This window comes from Sardina pilchardus, chromosome 15 (genome assembly GCF_963854185.1).
Source record: "Sardina pilchardus chromosome 15, fSarPil1.1, whole genome shotgun sequence".
Taxonomy (NCBI): Eukaryota; Metazoa; Chordata; class Actinopteri; order Clupeiformes; family Clupeidae; genus Sardina; species Sardina pilchardus.
Window position 1 is genome coordinate 15,552,272 of NC_085008.1, and position 18,078 is coordinate 15,570,349.

At 41.0% G+C, this 18,078-nt stretch overlaps 2 protein-coding genes and 3 non-coding genes across 5 annotated transcripts; 1 reads left to right on the forward strand and 4 right to left on the reverse strand.

The window, feature by feature from the left end:
- The first annotated feature begins 991 nt into the window (after positions 1–991).
- nppc (natriuretic peptide C) lies at positions 992–4,015 on the forward strand. Its single transcript, XM_062556404.1, has 3 exons — positions 992–1,179; positions 2,296–2,586; positions 3,476–4,015. Exons 1-2 carry the CDS (start codon positions 1,087–1,089, stop codon positions 2,560–2,562), a joined length of 360 nt encoding a protein of 119 aa, XP_062412388.1. The 5' UTR covers positions 992–1,086; the 3' UTR covers positions 2,563–2,586; positions 3,476–4,015.
- Positions 4,016–8,865: 4,850 nt separating this feature from the next.
- On the reverse strand, positions 8,866–16,136 carry ncl (nucleolin). Its single transcript, XM_062555705.1, has 18 exons — positions 15,981–16,136; positions 14,752–14,844; positions 14,530–14,635; positions 14,114–14,227; positions 13,656–13,766; positions 13,375–13,476; positions 13,138–13,257; positions 12,520–12,663; positions 12,341–12,421; positions 12,038–12,161; positions 11,783–11,919; positions 11,564–11,690; positions 11,324–11,463; positions 10,988–11,129; positions 10,735–10,877; positions 10,422–10,548; positions 9,871–10,142; positions 8,866–9,484 (listed from the first exon to the last, which is right to left on the reverse strand). The coding sequence occupies exons 1-18, from the start codon at positions 15,996–15,998 to the stop codon at positions 9,423–9,425; spliced, it is 2,163 nt and encodes a 720-aa protein (XP_062411689.1). The 5' UTR covers positions 15,999–16,136; the 3' UTR covers positions 8,866–9,422.
- On the reverse strand, positions 10,231–10,363 carry LOC134058357 (small nucleolar RNA SNORA75). Its single transcript, XR_009935002.1, has one exon. It is a non-coding gene; the product is annotated as a small nucleolar RNA SNORA75 (small nucleolar RNA).
- On the reverse strand, positions 12,229–12,295 carry LOC134058362 (small nucleolar RNA SNORD82). Its single transcript, XR_009935007.1, has one exon. It is a non-coding gene; the product is annotated as a small nucleolar RNA SNORD82 (small nucleolar RNA).
- Positions 14,365–14,433, reverse strand: LOC134058361 (small nucleolar RNA SNORD82). The gene has a single exon (XR_009935006.1). It is a non-coding gene; the product is annotated as a small nucleolar RNA SNORD82 (small nucleolar RNA).
- Positions 16,137–18,078: the final 1,942 nt, after the last annotated feature.

Here is an 18,078-nt window from a genome sequence, read left to right on the forward strand (position 1 = left end):
TTCAAGTTTGCTAGGTTGTCAGGCTTGAAATGTTTCTTCCGAAAATGAGGAGATTGAAGAATTGCTTAATGCAAGTTTAAGTCATATCCTGTGTAGAATTTTTATTTTGCAATCGCTAAAATGAAAACAAATCTATCTAGACCTACCGATTGACAAATCTGCGCATGAATCACTGCTAATCAACAACGTCATACAACTCCATTAACAACTGCTATTAACAAAAAGTCAACAAACGATGTCGGACATTTTCAACTGCACGTCCGTCATGGTCATGGAAGCAAAAGTGTCTTGTTCAACTCCCATCAAATTGAGCAGCCTAGCCCAGAGGGCGAGTTGCTTATGGTCAGGTGCACATGCGAAGGAATAGCCTATGTAGAAACACCATCAATGCATTGACAGAGTGAAAGACGCATTAGGCTACCATTTACCATTTAATCCTCCCTTTTATCCATACCGCTTAAGAAATTAACCGAGAGAAAGAACAAAGTTAGTTAATTCGTCCATTTCAATAACAAGGGCTGCCCATGGGAAATGCGCTTCTGTGGCAAAACAAAAAAAAATATTCTCATTATGCCCAAGTACCATGGCTGTTACCTCTGCTTATTTTGTCATGTCAATGAGAAAGATTATATTAGGACAAATGGTCCTGCAGTAAAAACCCAAGTCTTTGATATTAAAGTGGGCTTCTATTAATGTTTACATTGCATCTAGTCTACACATATCAAGCTGTTTCTGAGGCAAGATGGCAATATGTAAACACTAAAAAAAGTCCAAGGTAGCTCTTCACTTCTTCTTTTTACAAAGGGAATAACGATATAATGGTTTGTGTCATTGATTTCAATAAATAGAAATCATAAGGGATGACGCGACTGGCCTTGTACGCAGGTACTTTGAAAAAATTGGCAAGCTCGGGAAGGGAGGAGGAGGTGTGACATCACAGGACGTGACTATAAAAACTCTGAGCTCTATCGTTTAGAGTTAGAGAAGCACTTGAGAATCTTGGGAGTAAAGGCACAGACAGAAGAAGCAAAAACTCAGTTGCTTGCGCACCTTCTTTACAACGGGACCAGCTTACAAACACTCAGAATGAACATCTCGCATCTTTTTGCTTGTGGACTATTGATGACTCTGCTTTCAATCAGCACAGAGGCCAAACCTTTAACGCCGGCACAACAGAAGGTGAGACAACTTACTGTTGCTTAATGCGCCGCGGTCCTTGCCCAGGATACTCTGAGCGTTCAGTGAAAAGGGTTCCGTGCCAATCAGAGGGGCTCCACTGATGCTCTCTCTTGAGTATCAGATTTGCGCTTGATATGCTACCGGCTCTGCCTTCGTGACACACACGCTGACTTATGAACATGTTATGAGTTTTCAGTCGAGCATTTCTTGGATTGCCTGGTTGTTGGTGATACCTAATTGGGCATATCCACATGCGCAATCTGCGTGGAACGCATTACTCTACTTGCAACTGCTGTCAGAAAGTGCAGGCAAAAAATACAATGAATGCATAGAATTTGCGCGTCATTGTAATTCACTCAATATGCAGGCTTTAGAAAGATAAACGGTTGCTTCTGACTAATTGAAAAATATTCAAAACATACATCACACTTGTAACCATCCAGTGTTCGCGAAGGTGAACGAGGGCAGCATTCGCGAGGCAAGGTATGGAGAGGGCGCAATGCCCAAATAGGTACGGATGGCAAATGCAAATTCAACTGAAAGTGTGATACCAAATTATTGACAACAAAAAGTCTAAACCTATAAGGCAAATCTTAGACTAATGATCTCTCCGCTGACCAGTGTATCCTCTCTAAACGCAATAAGTGCGATTGTCATGCCTGTTTAATCATTGTAATTCCCTCGTCCCACGAATAGGTTATGTTATTGCCTTCATTGTGATTGTGTTTTTATTTTCATAACTATGGGTTGATTAATTACTTCAATTGTAATAAAATAGTTCTAGCCGGTTCCAGCAGCACCTGTCCATACCCAAAGCAGGCGTGCAGCACATCCGTCAGTTCGTCAGTTTTCGATTCAAAATATCTTTTAAGAATGTTCAATCTTTTCTATGATGTTCTGTCTACATTTCTGAATGCTGATGATCACAACTGTTCGTTTTGCAGGAAAATAAATAATAATAATAATTTATCTTGTGACTGCGTGTACAGACTAATAAAGGATAAAACGCGAGCCACAAAGTCGATGCTAAAGAGACACAACTAAATCACAACAGATATGACTCAGAGTTTCGACTGGATAATAATTTATCCTTGTTTTGAATGTGTCTTATTACAGTCTCTCCGTTCTTTGCTGGGAGAAGAGCTGTCAGAGTTCCTTGCGTCTGGCGAGAAGGAGCGCAGATTGGAGAACATACGCGCCAGAATCCGGCTACTGCGAGACCTCCGTCTGGACACCCGCGCCAAAAACATGCGCATCATGAATGACCAGCCCAGCGTACGAAAGCACAAACCAGGAACCAAGAAAGGAGGATCCACATCAAAAAGCGGTTGCTTTGGACACAAGATGGACAGAATAGGAACCATGAGTGGCATGGGCTGTTAGAAGAATCATAATGGGAATATATTGGTAAGAATATATATTTTTATTAAAGACAGGACATAGACCATTTGCGTATGTGCAACTGGATTAAGTAAAGATCTTATTAATTTTCCACGGAATCCGACAAGTTTAACAGTATTCTGATTCAAGCATTTCCTGTAGGTTCAATTACAGTGGACAAAATTCTAGTAGGAGAAACCAACCCCACATAGCCTAGATATTTCAATTACAATTCTGATTAAATGTTTTATCTGTGTAGGGGGGGGGGTGGACGAACCTGCCCAAACATAGGCAACATTCACCACATGCAAGTTCAGTTAAAAACATGTGAGACTGAAATCAAGCAAAAGATGACTTCCTTGTAGAAAATGCAAAACTTTAGGCTAACCATTTAACCAATGTTCGACTGGCACAAGCCTCACTGCAGCAGGTGTCACATTTATAGTGGTGCACTAGAGATGGGGCTCTACTGCTTCCCCTGGTGGACATTCTAGAACTGTCAGCCAGCCAGTCAAAAGGGGAGGGGGGTGGTGTACCAGGCAATCCCCAATAAACACTCCAAAGAAACGGAAATGGGACCAGGTTGCAGTCTCGCTTGTGGTAATAAGCTCTTAGCAGTGCACACAATGAGATCAGAGTTTAGACTGTTTTGGCAGTGGTGTGTGTGGTGTGATTCATCAAGCACATGTGACTAAGTCCCCGTACTATTTAGATGGGAGCCCTCAATTTTCCCTCCCAACACTGTAGCGCACACCACTGTGAACTGGTGTGTGTTGACTGCCTGCCTCTACATCAGAGCTTGCCTTCAATTTAACACAGGGGAGACAAGTTTGTCATCAAACGTGAAGGATAATGAGAAGAAGCAGCTAGCACTGAGCCAGTCTAAAATGTCTGTTTTGTTTCTCCATCCTTACAGAATCCTCAGAAGACGATAGGTCTGGACAACTTTGTGACGGTGGGACCTCACCTGAGGCAGAACCTTAAAAGAAGCATTTTTTTGGTACGAAAGACACCCTGACCAGCACAAATGAGGACTATGACCAACATGATAAAAACAACCAACCTATGTATAACATAAAAGACATCAAACACTACAAAACGGCGGAGATTGGTGTAAAAACTAAGACCCGCAAAGCTGTATATTGTCGCTGCTGCTGTAAATTCATGTACTTTATTCCTGCATAAATGTATTTATGTTTTAAAAACTATTTATATGTTTATAAAAAAGAGAATATTTATAAATATGAGTTTTATTTATGTAACATTTTGGAAATGCAACTGCAGGTCAATTCTGTTTGTAACTTTTGTTTTAAATAGTTGTAAATGTTTTAAAAATGATTAAAAAAACATTCCACATGCAGTACTTTGTGAAACTTGGTTTGGACCCATTTTATCTAACAGGATGTATGACGTGTGTAACACTAATCATGATAGAGCTCTTGTAGTTTAATATGATTTTAGGCAGTGTCATGTAAAATGAACATAAAGAAAACAGTAACTACTTGCAATTAAATCACTGATAGCTTATTCCAACAGTGAGAGACATTAAAACCACCTCTGACATGTCCATTTTTATTTCTTTCCATAACCTTGAAGTAACGTGCACCCTTCCCTTCAGTACCAGGTTTTTGGGCACAGGGAAAGCTCTTAAGCTCAGTTGCTATAATAAATAGTGAATACTCAAGGTGAATTCCTAGCTGAAGTGTGGTTTGTTGCATGTCGAGGACACTTTGAGTATAATATATTCAGGGAGTTACAAACCACAAAACACAGAAAGATTCTTCTCACGACCAGTTTTTTCAGGAAGTGGGCAGGAATATGGAAACTCTTAAAAGCCCAATCATACCTTTAATGTAGACCTTACTTTCACGGAATCTTGTCCTAGTCCATCCAATTCAAGCACCATAGAGTTCTGCTTTACTGACATAGCCACCAGATGTCAGCCTTTTCACTTGCAATCTCTTATGTACAATTATGAAAGCAAGTGTACTGCTGATTAAGGACAGCTGATACAGGACTTCGGGAGCCTCTTATTTCATATAGCGGGCATGGTTCACTGCCTCTTGTGTAGTTATATTAAACAAAAGAGGTTTATTTTCATAATAAGTATGTAAAATGCCAGTGACATTACAATGACTATCTTTGGCATCGTGTGAAACTATTTTGATGCGCTTGATCTACACTGCTCAAAAAAAGTAAAGGCACTCTTTCAAAACACATCAGATACACCTTGAAACATCATGCTGGATATCTATGCTGATATGGAGTGGGTAATGTGTGTTAGGAACGAAAGTATGCCAGTCTGTGGTGTTAGATCGACCAAAACATAATGTCTGAGAGGTCAGGTGTTCTATTGGATTTAAGTCAGGGACAGTCAATGGTCTCAATTCCTTCATCCTCCAGGAACTGCATGCACAATCTCTTGAATTTCCCCTTGGGGATCAATAAAGTATCTATCTATCTATCTATCTAATCTCACCACATGTAGCCAGCCATCGTCGCACCAGGAGAACCCCACTGCCCACTGCACCAGCACAGGGTCAGAAAATGTCATCCCGACACCTAAGAGTAGTGAGGGAGCCGTTGTCTTGGCCACAGAGGTCTGTGCATCTCTCTAAGGGCATGCCGCCCCAGACCATTACAGACCCACCACCAAACCGGTCATGCTGAATGATGTTGCAAACAGCATAACGTTCTCCACGACATCTCCAGACCCCTTCATGTCTGTCGCATGCTCAGGGTGAACCAGCTCTTATCTGATCTGTGAAAAGCACAGGGTGCTAGTGACGGACCAATTTCCAATTTCCAATTGAGCTCCACGGCGCTGGGCAGTGAGCACAGGTTTCTCTAGAGGCCATCGCTCCCCCTAGAGGCCACTCTCATGAAGTCTGTTTCTGACAGTGTGGTCTGAGACATTCACACCAGCAGCCTGCTGTCATTCTGCAAGGCTCTGGGAGGGCTCCTAATGCTCCTCCTTGCACAAAGGAGTAGATACTGGGGGTAAAGGATTTTCTACCGCCCTGCTTAGTTCACCTAGTCCTAGAGCAACTGCCTGTCACCTGGAGTTTCCGCCAGGCTCTTGAGACTGCACTGGGAGACACAGCAATCTTTCGTATTGGTGTGCCATTCTGGAGGAGTTGGACTAACTGTGCAACCTCTGTAGGGTCCAGATACTGGCTTAGGCTAGCAGTAGTAACACTGACTCAAGCCAAATCCAAAACTAGTGAAAAATCAGTCAAGAAGGATAAAGATGGAAAAATTACCAGTTGTCACAATCTGTAAAGCCATAGTGGTAGTTCCCATGGGGAAATGCACCTGTGGCGTGACGAAACAGTGGAATTTAGTTGATTTTCATGTATGAGGCTGGAGGACAGTTTAAAGGTATACTATGCAACGTTTTTCAGTTAATCAATTCGTTCCATACTGTTATATATGATTAAATGGGTCATTACCGGTCAAACAGTGTTTTTTTTGGCCGCTCTAGTGGTCTGTAGCGGTAAAACCACACTTGCAACTTCAGGAGACACTGGGCACGCACCCATGCTCTACTCCAGGAAGTGTCATGTAAAGTCTCATGAAAAGGCACGGCAGACTGACCGATTGAGGAGTTTTGTCAAATATACACGCTAAAGCTGTAGGGGAAGCTCTGCAGAGAAATATGCAAGCATAAAACGAGCGAAAATGAAAAGTGAAAGCGAAACCAGCGATGAAATCGCCAATCCTGCATAGTATACCTTTAACATAGGCAAAGTTTTTCAATTGTTTTATGTCTCTACAAATAATATGACTACCATTGGTTTCTTCATCAAAGTGGTAAATTGTTGGGGCATTTAGAAACGACCCATTTATGCATCATATCAGCTGGAAATGGAGTGATAAAGTAAATTTCAGGGTACCCATAAGCCTGAAATCTTTGCTAAGCCATGCAGACATTCATAGATATTCTCTGCCATTAAAGATGCACTATGCAAACCTGAATGATGTTACTTTTGTTGACATCCCACATAAACAAACAAAACACTACTTTCCCATGCATGCTACTAAATCATGTTTTCTCACTGCCCCCAACCCATATGTGCATGCTTACTAACCCCCAACCCCTCCCCTAAACATCTTGTTGGTGTTTGGCTGAAATATGGTTTGTAATGTTTTGGTACACAGCCTGTGCCCTAGTGTTTGTTTGACGTTTCACAGCCCCTGTGTTGTCTCCGGCTTTTTTTTTGAGACCGGCTTTTTTCACAAGCAGCAAGCTGATCAGAGGGAGATGGCTATGATTTGAGACAAAAAATAAATTGCTCTAAATACCATGCAAGATCTCATAGTGCACCTTTAAGATGCTTATGCTGACAAAGCAAAAGGCCATTAATCAAACCAAATTATTCCACACTACCTGAATTTAATCGAATGGTCCATCTGAGTAATTGATCTATGTGCAATGACTAGACAAGCTTTTCACGGTCATGGAAAGTAATACTTCCAAATCCACACCAGGCCGTAATCTATACAATGCAATTTCACGTCATCTTGCTCGACCAAAACTTGGATTGAATCAATCTCGAATGCCGAAACATTACTTTTCAATTGGAATTAGCCAGTTTCTCTCTACACCGGAAAATTTATGATGTAGGGTGGGTGGGTAGACTCGTCCTGGGACATTTGCCAGCCCAGAGAAATTTAGAGAACTCTGAATGAGCATCTTCAAAATACTTTGAGGGTGAATGAATCTGCAGCATGAAGACTGACTCTAATTCAATAACGCACGGATAAAATAAAGCAGTGTGGTAAATGAAATGTTCATCATATGGATATGCATAGCCACATTGCATGTGGGGCATTACTATGAGCTGGAATTCTGTGTTCTGGAATTCTGTGTCCAGTTCCCACATCCTTAAGTCAAATTCTACTCAATTAAAAAATTAAACCATGAATCAGTTATCAGTTACAATAGATAAAGGTGACTTACATACTGCTGCCAAAGATGATGCAAAGACGTCTCCTTTGTTGCTGGCTCATTTCATGTTCCAGTACTGCCTCCATATGGCTAAGATATTTACTGCAACAGGGTTCAAGAAACAATGATCAGTGGAAGCGGGTTTTTTTTTAAAGAAATTCAACATCTTAACTATCCCCTCAATTCAAGAATCCTTTCCAATTCATGTACTGCAGAGAACTCTTATCCGGTTCATGCCTGAGTTTGAAGATGATCCTCTTGTTTTTACTGGTTTAGTCATGGGTTTTCGTTCCCTCCCCCTATTATATTAAATGGTGTGGTCACAGATTATCCACAGCAACCTAAATGGTGAAGGATTCTTAAAAAAAATTTAATCAGCATAACTGCTTCATCACTCCAACAGCTCAAATTTTCAGTGAGACAGCAAACTTGCAGATCGTACTACTGCTATGATTATGCATGAATTATAAGCACACCAGGCACTGAATAATAACTTGACACAAATAATAAAAAAAACGAACACTGTAAAATGCGTCATTTAGCGCTAGACCAGTATAGGACAATCCTTGCCATAAAGTCTGCTCCAATACAGCAGATCCAAATGCATACTACAGTGGGATGTAAGCTTGGCCATCACCTAACCAAATTTCCATTACTTGCTAAATGGTCATTTTAACATCTGACTTGAGTGAGCAGTGCTCAATTCCCTCCCATTTCCCCATAGCCAGGCAAGTCTAGAAAAAAATTGTAGATTATATAAAAAAAATCAGTATGTTGTATCGAGTTCAGCATCAGTACCATTCATTCATTCAACAATAATAATGGTAATTTGTATGTTACTAGTGCCAAAAAGGCTTTAATCTTCATCAGGTCAATGGGCCGGGACTCCAAACTGAAGTCAAAGACTGAAACAGCAATGAAAAGCAATAATGTGTTTGAAGCTGCAGCCATGAAATATTCAGACAAGGTGAAGGTCCCCAGGCTCTATAATTGTGAGGACTCATCTAAGCTTTTCCTCTGATTTCCACGGCCCAGTCATACAAGGTTGTTACAACTGAGCCACAAGCTACTGTAGATCACTAAACACCTACAACTATATTAATTGAGTCCAGTAGTCTGGAGTCCCACTTCATCTTTCTCCCATCACAGGAGTCTGGGGCAGCCCAAGGAATTGCAAAATGCTAAAATACTTCACACTGACTAGGTACTATAGGACAACAATTAGGCGGCGCTTCTTTTCACCAGGTCTCGCACCGTCTGCCATTCACAAAATGCACATTTTGCGAATACACAAAGAGTAGTGGCACACATGAAATGGACAAATGATGAAATTTGAAGAGAAACCGAGACAGGACTAGATAAAAATCATAACTTTAGTTTTATTTAAGTTTTACATTTTTGAAAAGCTTTTAGTTTAAAGATTAGCCCATAGGCTACACAAACTACTATCAAAATATCTTCCCCCAAATGCTTTGGAGGAAACAACTGTACCACCTCATAATTACTTCAACACAAAACATGACATTACACATAGTTCCAGATTCTAAATGCCCAAAACAAACAGGGCTAATTTAATTTTCAATATGTTTTTCACATTTACAAGTAAAATAATAACTAAAGGGGAAAACAAAATAAAAAATGAACTTTAAACAAAGAGGGGAGAAACAGAATATATTGTACAGCAAGACAACGCACATGGTAGAGGTTTTTTTTCTGAATTCATTCTCAGCTCAGAAAGGGTAGAGGGTGGGATGGGTGTCTAGGTGGATATTGGGCCATTGCAGCGACGAGGCCCATTACAGTTCAAATGATGACACTTCTTGGAATGTCCAAAAGGCTCCGTCAGCATAAACATGGTGATGAAAACAGAGTCCATTCAAAATTGACAAACATAAAAAAAGGACTTTGATGTTTAATCATCAAATTTAATCTTCTTTCCCTGTGGTTTTCCAAATCCTCCACCTCTTCCGCCACCTAAACAAACAAAAAAGAAACACAACAAATTAAAATACAATGTTTGTGTGATTAATATTGTGGAGCATTACAAGCCAACTGTTACTAAAGCAGCTACTGACAAGTACTGAAAATAGACCCATACCCAGTGACGAGTAGCTATACAAGACTGCAGATGTTCCCAAATTTTACATTTAGCCTTAACAGTCGAAAGGACTCCAGGAGTCTGAGGCCCAAGCAAAGTTATTTGGGATTCATGCCAAAATGTCACAAGAACACCGTAAAGAGTGTTTACAATCAATTTATAACCCTGTTGCCAACCCAATCGTGAGAGACATTTTGACTGACACGACAGATTTACAGCAACACAGACCACCAGATTTAAGGGCATGCCATAGTGAACTCACCTCCTCTGCCTCCTCGTCCACCTCCTCGGTTGCCTCCTCTTCCTCCGAAACCTCCACGGCCACCAAAACCACCTCCGCGGCCACCAAATCCTCCTCTGCCGCCGCCCCTCCCACCGAAACCTCCCCGACCACCTCCACGGCCACCAAAGCCTCCCTCGCCCTTGGGCCTGGCATAGTCCAGAGTCACCTTGGTGCCATCAATTTCACCATGGTCCATGGCATCCTTGGCAGCTTTGCAATCATCTTCAGATTCGAAATCCACAAAGCCAAAGCTATGAAAGAACATGGGAAAAAGGAGGGTTTAGGTTTGTATATGGCCTCAAATGCGAGGACTTTTCTATAGCAATACAGTAACTATCTATGTGTTTCACATCAAGACTTGGGCAGCTCCCTCTTTTAGCAGGGGGCACCTGTTCATCTGTGAGTTCTTTCTACTTCTCGTGCGAATCCATACACCATCATTGACTAGACAGAGAGGAGCTCATGAGAAGAACATGTTGGGTGCAATGTTCTACACCACTGCAGAAGTTAGGATGAAGTGCAAGTCTTACCCCTTTGATGCTCCCGTATCGCGATCTGTGACAACTCTGGCTGTGACTGCTCCCTCAAAGGACTCCCTCAACGACTCTTCCGTCGTATCCTCTCCCAAGCCTTTCACAATAAGGGTTTTTGTGGGACCTGCATGACAAGAGAGCATTAAAACTACCATTCATCCACTAATGGGCAAACCAAGAGGGCGCAAAATACATGAAACTGAAATATTTGGCAAATCAGATGATTGCCACAATCCAATAACTTCCAACTGAACATTTTAACAATCACTCTAAACTTGTAATAGAAAAAACATGCATCAGAAACACTTACCAGAGCCTCCTTGTCTGCCAAAATCTTGTCTGCTCTGCTGACTGAATTCTAATCTAATACTCCTTCCTTCTACTTCGGTGTTGTTCAATGACTCCATTGCCTCTTTTGCTTCATCTGCACTCTCAAATTCAACGAAAGCAAATCTGTAGAGAGAAACACCAGGATTAAGTAACAGTGCCACATTACCCAACTGTTCCTTATTGGTTCATACAGGTTCAAACAATGAAAATGTGCAGTCATTTCCATCACCCACCCTTTGGCTCTTCCATTGTTCTGTGGTACTCTTATAGAAACTGCCTTTTCAAATACACTCTGCAGAGTATCTTCTGTTGCACTGTAGGCCAAGTTATTTACGACAAGAGTTTTGCTTGAAGATCCAGCACCACCACCACCACCTAACAAACACAAAACAAGCAATCAGACACCGCACAGATATTTTCCAAAATAAACAGCTGGCAAATAGACCAAATCAGGACTTGACTATCTGAGGAAATCCAGCACTATACATAGGAAGTGAGTGTATCATCATATCTGGTCCATGACAGAAAAAGCCACATGTGAACACCGAGAACAGGTTAAGAGTGTGTACCTTGCTGTGATTTGCCACTTTGCCTACTCTTGTCGCCAATGAAATCGAGCATAATGGAACGGCCTTGGATTTCTGAACCTTGGGCTTCCTCCATCATCTTTTCAGCAATCTCCTCTGACTTGAACTCGATGAAAGCAATGCTATTGAGGGGAACAGGTCAGACATTTACTGTAAGAACACTCATTTAATAACCAAACATGTAAAACAAACACCTCGTGTTTGTGGTTTCTTGTGCCTTACCCTCTGTTTTGTCCATTCTGGCCTTGTGGTATCCTTATATCAACAGCCTGATCAAAGACCTCCTTCAAGTCATCTTGTGTGATGTGATACGAAAGGTTCTTTACAAACAGTGTTCTTGAATCTCTCTCTGTCAAGACAAATAAGGGTTGTTTAGGCAATGCTTAAAGCCACTGGACCTCTGGTACTGAGGGATGGAATGGTGGACGAAAAAGTACCAACCTTTCTTGTCACCCTGGGAGTTCTCCTTGCTTTTAGCCCGGTCCAGCTTCACTTCCAGCCCCAGGAGTTTTTTGCCATTGAGCTCCATAGCCTTCTGCAGGTCTTCTTCAGAGGCAAAATCAACATAGCCAAATTTCCTGGAGATCAAAGAACATTAGTTGGTCTAAATTCAGAACATTATAAAAGCCCCTATAAAGCCCTGAAGCAATATCATCTGACACGGCTAAACTGGTTTACTTTGTCCACATGACTCACCTGGATCCACCAAGTCGAACATCTTGAATCTCAAGACCTGCTTTAGAGAAGAACGTCGCCATGGCATCCTTGAGTTCATCAAAGTCTTTATTGGAGTTCAAATTGCCAACGAACAGTTTAAAAGCTGAAAATGAATGAGACACCATGTTAGCAATGTTACTGTGGATGCTACATAACAGTGAAATAGCAGAGCTAATCAGAAAGTTCTAAGGTGACATCACATATTTCAGTATTAAGTCCCTTAGTGTTCATCATACTAATGGGTAAGATCACAAAAGTAATGCTACAAGGTGCAATTCCTACCTTCCCCATCTGATTTGGCCTTTTTAGCTGGTGGGGTATCCTTCTTAGCATCTGCTTTCCTCTTGCCAGGTGTGACAGGAGCTGGTAAGAAAAAAAACAGATTCAAAATCTTATTTCAAGCAATTATCTAAATGCATAGAAATAGCCAACAACTACACACTACAGAGAGTTCAACATACCATCATCCTCCTCCTCCTCATCGTCATCATCATCATCGTCGTCGTCATCATCCGACTCCTCCGACTCCTCCTTGGCCTTCACCATACCAGCTTTCTTTGCTGGTGCTGCAGGCGTGGTGTCCATTTCTTCCTCCTCATCTGAATCTGTAAATGTAAAATGTTAGGCTCTTGGAAGGGCATGCAGTAACTACAAAGGCCAAAGGCCAAACTGTGCCAATGCAGTCCCCCACACTAGTACATGTATATTCAATCTTTCCCGGATATAATGTACAGAATCAATAACTGTATTTACACACACTTCAATATTCCCGTTATGAGGACTTATCCTGATTTTAATCATATTGAGGATATGGTGTTTGCATGAACAGAGAGCGCTGATTATTAGTTTCCTTGTACACATGAATACTAATATACAAGTTACCAACAATAATAATTCTAACAATCTGATAGAACAGTCACCTGCATTCGCACAGGAAACCAAGAGGTGTAAACATGGAAGAGTACTGCAGCTAGCATAATCAGATTGTTTCATAACCAAAGTGCACATTCACAGTCAATCTGTGATCCTTCCTAGATAAATTTCTCTCCAAAAAAATATAAAAACAAATAACTACATACCGTCGTCATCATCATCATCAGACTCTTCCTTAGCAGCGGCTGCTTTCGCTGGAGCTGCCTTGGCAGCAGGCTTGGCTGGAGTTGCCTTTTTGGCTGGTGGGGCTTCTTCCTCTGATTCATCTGGAAATGTTCATGGGGGAAGAAAAAAAAAAAAAAAAAAAGTCAGTCTACAGTTTCAAAATGAAGGACATGAACACAAAACTGCTGTATATCTGCTGTATATCTGGAATACTATACCATCATCGTCATCATCATCGTCAGACTCTTCTGCCTTTTTGGCTGCTGGCTTTGCCGGCGTAGTTTTAACTGGAGTCTTCTTGGGGGGTGGTGCTTCTTCCTCTGTTGAAATCATTGCACGCATTAATATTTAGTGTATATTCACTAACATTTACTTAGTCCAGGACATGATCAAATGATGTGCCATTCATTATTGAGACATAGGAAGCCAAGAATTCGGAATTATGCATAAGACATTTTTGCAACCTTTCTACACCTTGAACTACGTCTTTGATAGATACCTGAATCATCGTCGTCATCATCGTCATCATCTGATTCCTCTGCTTTAGCGGGAGCTGCGGGCTTGGCAGGTGATTTAGCTGGGGTCTTCTTAGCGGGCGGGGCCTCTTCCTCTGTAGGTAATACAAACTTAAGGATCAACTTCAAATAATTTTGCTTTAAAAAGGGGGGTGGGGTTTACATATTAAAAGCAGACTTCAAAACTCTGTCTCCAACATATATGAAGCCTGCAATGCTCTTCAGACAAATGACTTCCACTTCTATCGATCTAATGTGTGGAGTGAGTAACTAACCAACACAACAGGACCAAATCAGCACTTGACTATCTTATGAAATCCTCATATGGAATCAGATAAACAAAGTGTCATCCTATTTGGTCGAGTGTTTTGATATTGAATTAGCAGTTGTTAGTTCTTGAGGGGTCTTAAGAGGTTTAAACTGATCCAAGTTCAGTGCATACCAGAATCGTCATCTTCGTCGTCATCGTCGTCGTCGTCAGACTCCTCTGCCACCTTAGCTGGAGGTGCTGCTTTCTTAGCCGGTGTGGCTACTTTCTTAGGAGGCTCCTCTTCCTCTGTATATGGGAAATAAAGATATTCAATTAAAATCATTAGCCAAGTATACTATGCTGATAAACAATAACTTAAGGCAAAATGTGAGTGGGGCAACGCAATGGTACTTATGATGGCGTAAAAAGAATCATAGCAAACCTCATCAGAACATTTGAAAAGTGACATCACATATTTCAGTATTAAGTCCCTTAGTGTTCATCATGTTGATTGTGAGGTTACATTACATATGGAATGCTGTACTGTACTATTATTCAATCTACAACATTGGGCAACACAACAAAATTGGCCTAGATGGGACTTTTACCTGAATCGTCATCGTCTTCCTCGCTGCTACTTTCCTTCTTAGCAGCCTTGCCATTTTTTACTGCCTTCACTGGAGCAGCCTTTTTGGCTACTTTAGGTGGTGGTGCCTTGGGGGGTACAATATGGACAATACGCATTATGAAATGAAATGAGAGACCTTGACAACATACAAATACAGCTGACAGTTTATATACCATAATTCATATCCATTTTAACCACTCACCTCCTCTTCCTCACTTTCTTCTTCACTAGACTCTTCAACTTCTTTGGGAGGTGGAGCCTTCTTCTTCGGCGGGGCTGCCTGCTTTTTAGCTGCCTAAGGTAATACAAATTAAGATGGTCAAAATCTGAGTTAAGAGGTGAAAGCAAAATGAACGTCTAAGGGCTACAGAAGAATAAGCATGTTAATTTCTGGGCCACCATAACCATTTATGAAATGAATTATAATTAAATAATTAATATATATCCAAACAAAGACATTGAATTCTAGCACATAACGCCAACGTAACACATCTTACGGAGGACCTCCTAAACAGGTAAAGGATATAGCTAACGTTAACCAGCTAACTCCATGCGACACCCCACGTGGTAGACACATCAAGGCAGCTAGCTAGCGCGATTGCTAGCTAACTAGCGATAACTCATTTGCCTCGTTTTAACCTATTGACCAACGTGGGGAGAAAAAAAAATACTAGTAACAAATGGTGCTTATGTTTAATTCCTGGATAAAAATACCAACTTACTTATCTTTGTCAGTAACTTATAAAGAAAATAATCATTTCAATATGTTCCATTGCTAGTCAGCCTCCTCTACTGAACTACCACCGAACGTGGGCTGTTCCCTACGGAGGTTTGGTAAGCCCATGCTATCTAGCGGGCTAGCTCAAATGCTACGAAATACAACGACGAATTATTCATAGCTTTTTCGATGTCACACTTTTACTGACAGAACAACATAGCCGAATAAAATCATCCATTCGACAGCATTGATGTAGTAATTATTTTAGGACAATGTTAGTTCACAATCAAATCGTGCATGTAAAATGCAATAGGGAAGAACAAACATGGCCATTTTGTGACGAACAGTCCAACCATGCGTCGCTGTGTTTCGACGGCACGTTGTAGCAGAGTGCAATGGAGAAAAACATGGCTGATCAAACCTCGTTCGACTAAAGGCCACAGGCTGCACTGTTAAAATCTCATGTATGCATTACTGTCAATAGCTAACACGTACATTTTCCAAATATTACGTGGAACTCGTGTTACCTATCCATAAAGCATGGTCCTTGAATTGCGTATTCATCTTAAACAACCGAATATTTTCGTTAGATAGCTAGCAGAATTAGCAACATAGCTAGGTTAGCTACCTACGCATGAACTTCGTTCCAGTCTAAGCTGTACTAATAACAGCCAGTAATCCCAATTTGAACAGAAAAGAAAAAATATGCTTACCTTTACTAGTTTCACCATAATTATGGTGTTTCTGAGAATATCAAGCGGTCACAGTGCAATGAATTAAAATGTCCTAATCTACACGTGGTCGTGCCTACAAATCGAGAACATTAAGAAAGACAGAAGTACAGAGACGGCATGGGTTGGTTTTCTTCTCTGGACTTTACTTGCCATCCCCCTGCTACCCGATTTTGACCAATCACAAGCCATCTTTCTACTATGCAAACACTTCCCGCCTCTTCAGACTCCCTCTCATCCAATCAAATGCCAATAATTTGCATAGCACCTTCCGTCGCAGGACATGAAAATGAGGTTGTTAAAACGAGAGTAACAAACTTGTGTCTTCTTAACACAAAAAGCAGATTTAGGCCATTTAATGTAGGTATTATAACGTTGGACGTCAACGAACTTTTGCATGATATCGTATTGAAAAGCATGAGGATAAATTGAGCAGCCGCCCCCCCCCAAGCCATCCTCGTGTGAAAATGGGTAACTTTGCTGAAATTATTTGCCCTATCAATTGTAATGTTCAACTTCTCATCAAAGATTATTAATATCACACGTGATAATGAATCGAATGAGCTGCTATGGTTATGGACATAGGTTATGGATCATAATGGTTCACCTGGGCTTAACCAACCCATCAGCTGTTTTTTGAGTTCCACGTGGTCTGTCTTGATGCCTCATGAGTTCATCTGCAAGGATAGGAACATGCTGAAATTAGGTTAACGGCGTGTGGGTTCCCCTAACCTAGATCTCAGGCTTACAGATCTGTTAAATTGGAAGGACATAATAGGCATACATATTTTGTGAACGAGTTCAGTGTTACGATGTTCCTCTTTTTTCCATTCTGCTATAAATTGTCAACATAGGTAGCCTAGTGTAACATTGTAGCCTACTAGGCCTAAAGTTACTTTATCCTTTCTCAGTTGATGTGATTAAAATGAAATTGAATTCAAATTCTGAGCACATGTTTGTTGTTATAATTTCCAGAGAAATTTGTTCTGCCAGTCTAGTAGTTTAGGGGAAAACCCCCATGCAGGAGTCATGCCATGTGGCATTTCTTTGTTTCAGGGGTTTCAGGTAGGGATTGAACATCAAATAGAATTCATACAGGAGTGTTGGTGCAGTCATTTTACATCTGGTTGGTTTGAGTCTAATTTAGAGAACATTACTTTTTTCAGTGTATTGTAGGCCTAGGTATGCAAACAACCTAAACATTTTAATAGAAACATTTTTGAATAGGCTTCATTGGAATTTTGAATACATGTTGCAACTAAAATGAGCTAGATGACAATGTTACACCATCTTCTATTTTTTTGCCATTGCTGTTTGCCCCTTTGTCCAGAAGGTGGTGTACTCTACAAAGTTACTTAGGCTTATCTTGAAGGTAGGCTATGGAAGACATGACACACTAACCAACTAGAAAAGCACTCAGAGAGCGCAGCTACCTCCGCCTGCATTGTTCCTCCTACAGTAGGTTGTTATACATTTGAACCTAAACTATTCAGATCGCCACCACGTGGCCATACCATGCCATTACACCACTAAGCTAAATAGCCTACTACATAAACACCTCTGGAATCCCGACGGAATTACAGATCAGTCCCAAATGTAATCGTTTCTTCCTTGGGACATGTCCTTCCTTCCCTGAAAATTTTATCGAAATCCATCCATCACTTTTTGAGTTATCTTGCTAACAGACAGACAGACAGACAGACAGACGCCGGTCCCCAATGAAAACATATACCTCCTTGGCGGAGGTAAATTAACACAGCAAATTCTAAGTTTGTAATCCCTTGTCTGGCAGTTTAGTCTTTTTTTACATAACTGACTGATATCAAGTGCATTAAAACTCTCGCAACACCAGCATCTTTGCCTCCAACTCATCTGTAATTTTTTTCCATAGGAGTCTACATATGTGCCTTTACCTTTCAGCAGATGGCAATACACAACAATAACAAACACTGTTCCAGATGTGCACCAAGGCTGGTGTTGTATGTTTGTGTAATCACAAATCTGCAGAAGAGTCAACTCATTTTTGTGGTGCCTCAAAATGCATAGGCTGGGTGAACCCTGCCTGAACTTCCAGGGAATT

What these genes read in the sequence shown, in the direction of transcription:
- nppc (XM_062556404.1), top strand. Translation starts at nt 1,087, where the DNA reads ATGAACATCTCGCATCTTTTTGCTTGTGGACTATTGATGACTCTGCTT. An exon ending in TAACGCCGGCACAACAGAAG is followed by an intron (nt 1,180 to 2,295) that starts GTGAGACAACTT and finishes GTCTTATTACAG; the next exon opens with TCTCTCCGTTCTTTGCTGGG.
- ncl (XM_062555705.1), bottom strand. An exon ending in CAGAATGGACAAAACAGAGG is followed by an intron (nt 11,464 to 11,563) that starts GTAAGGCACAAG and finishes TCCCCTCAATAG; the next exon opens with CATTGCTTTCATCGAGTTCA. An exon ending in AAGTGGCAAATCACAGCAAG is followed by an intron (nt 11,130 to 11,323) that starts GTACACACTCTT and finishes TGTGTTTGTTAG; the next exon opens with GTGGTGGTGGTGGTGCTGGA.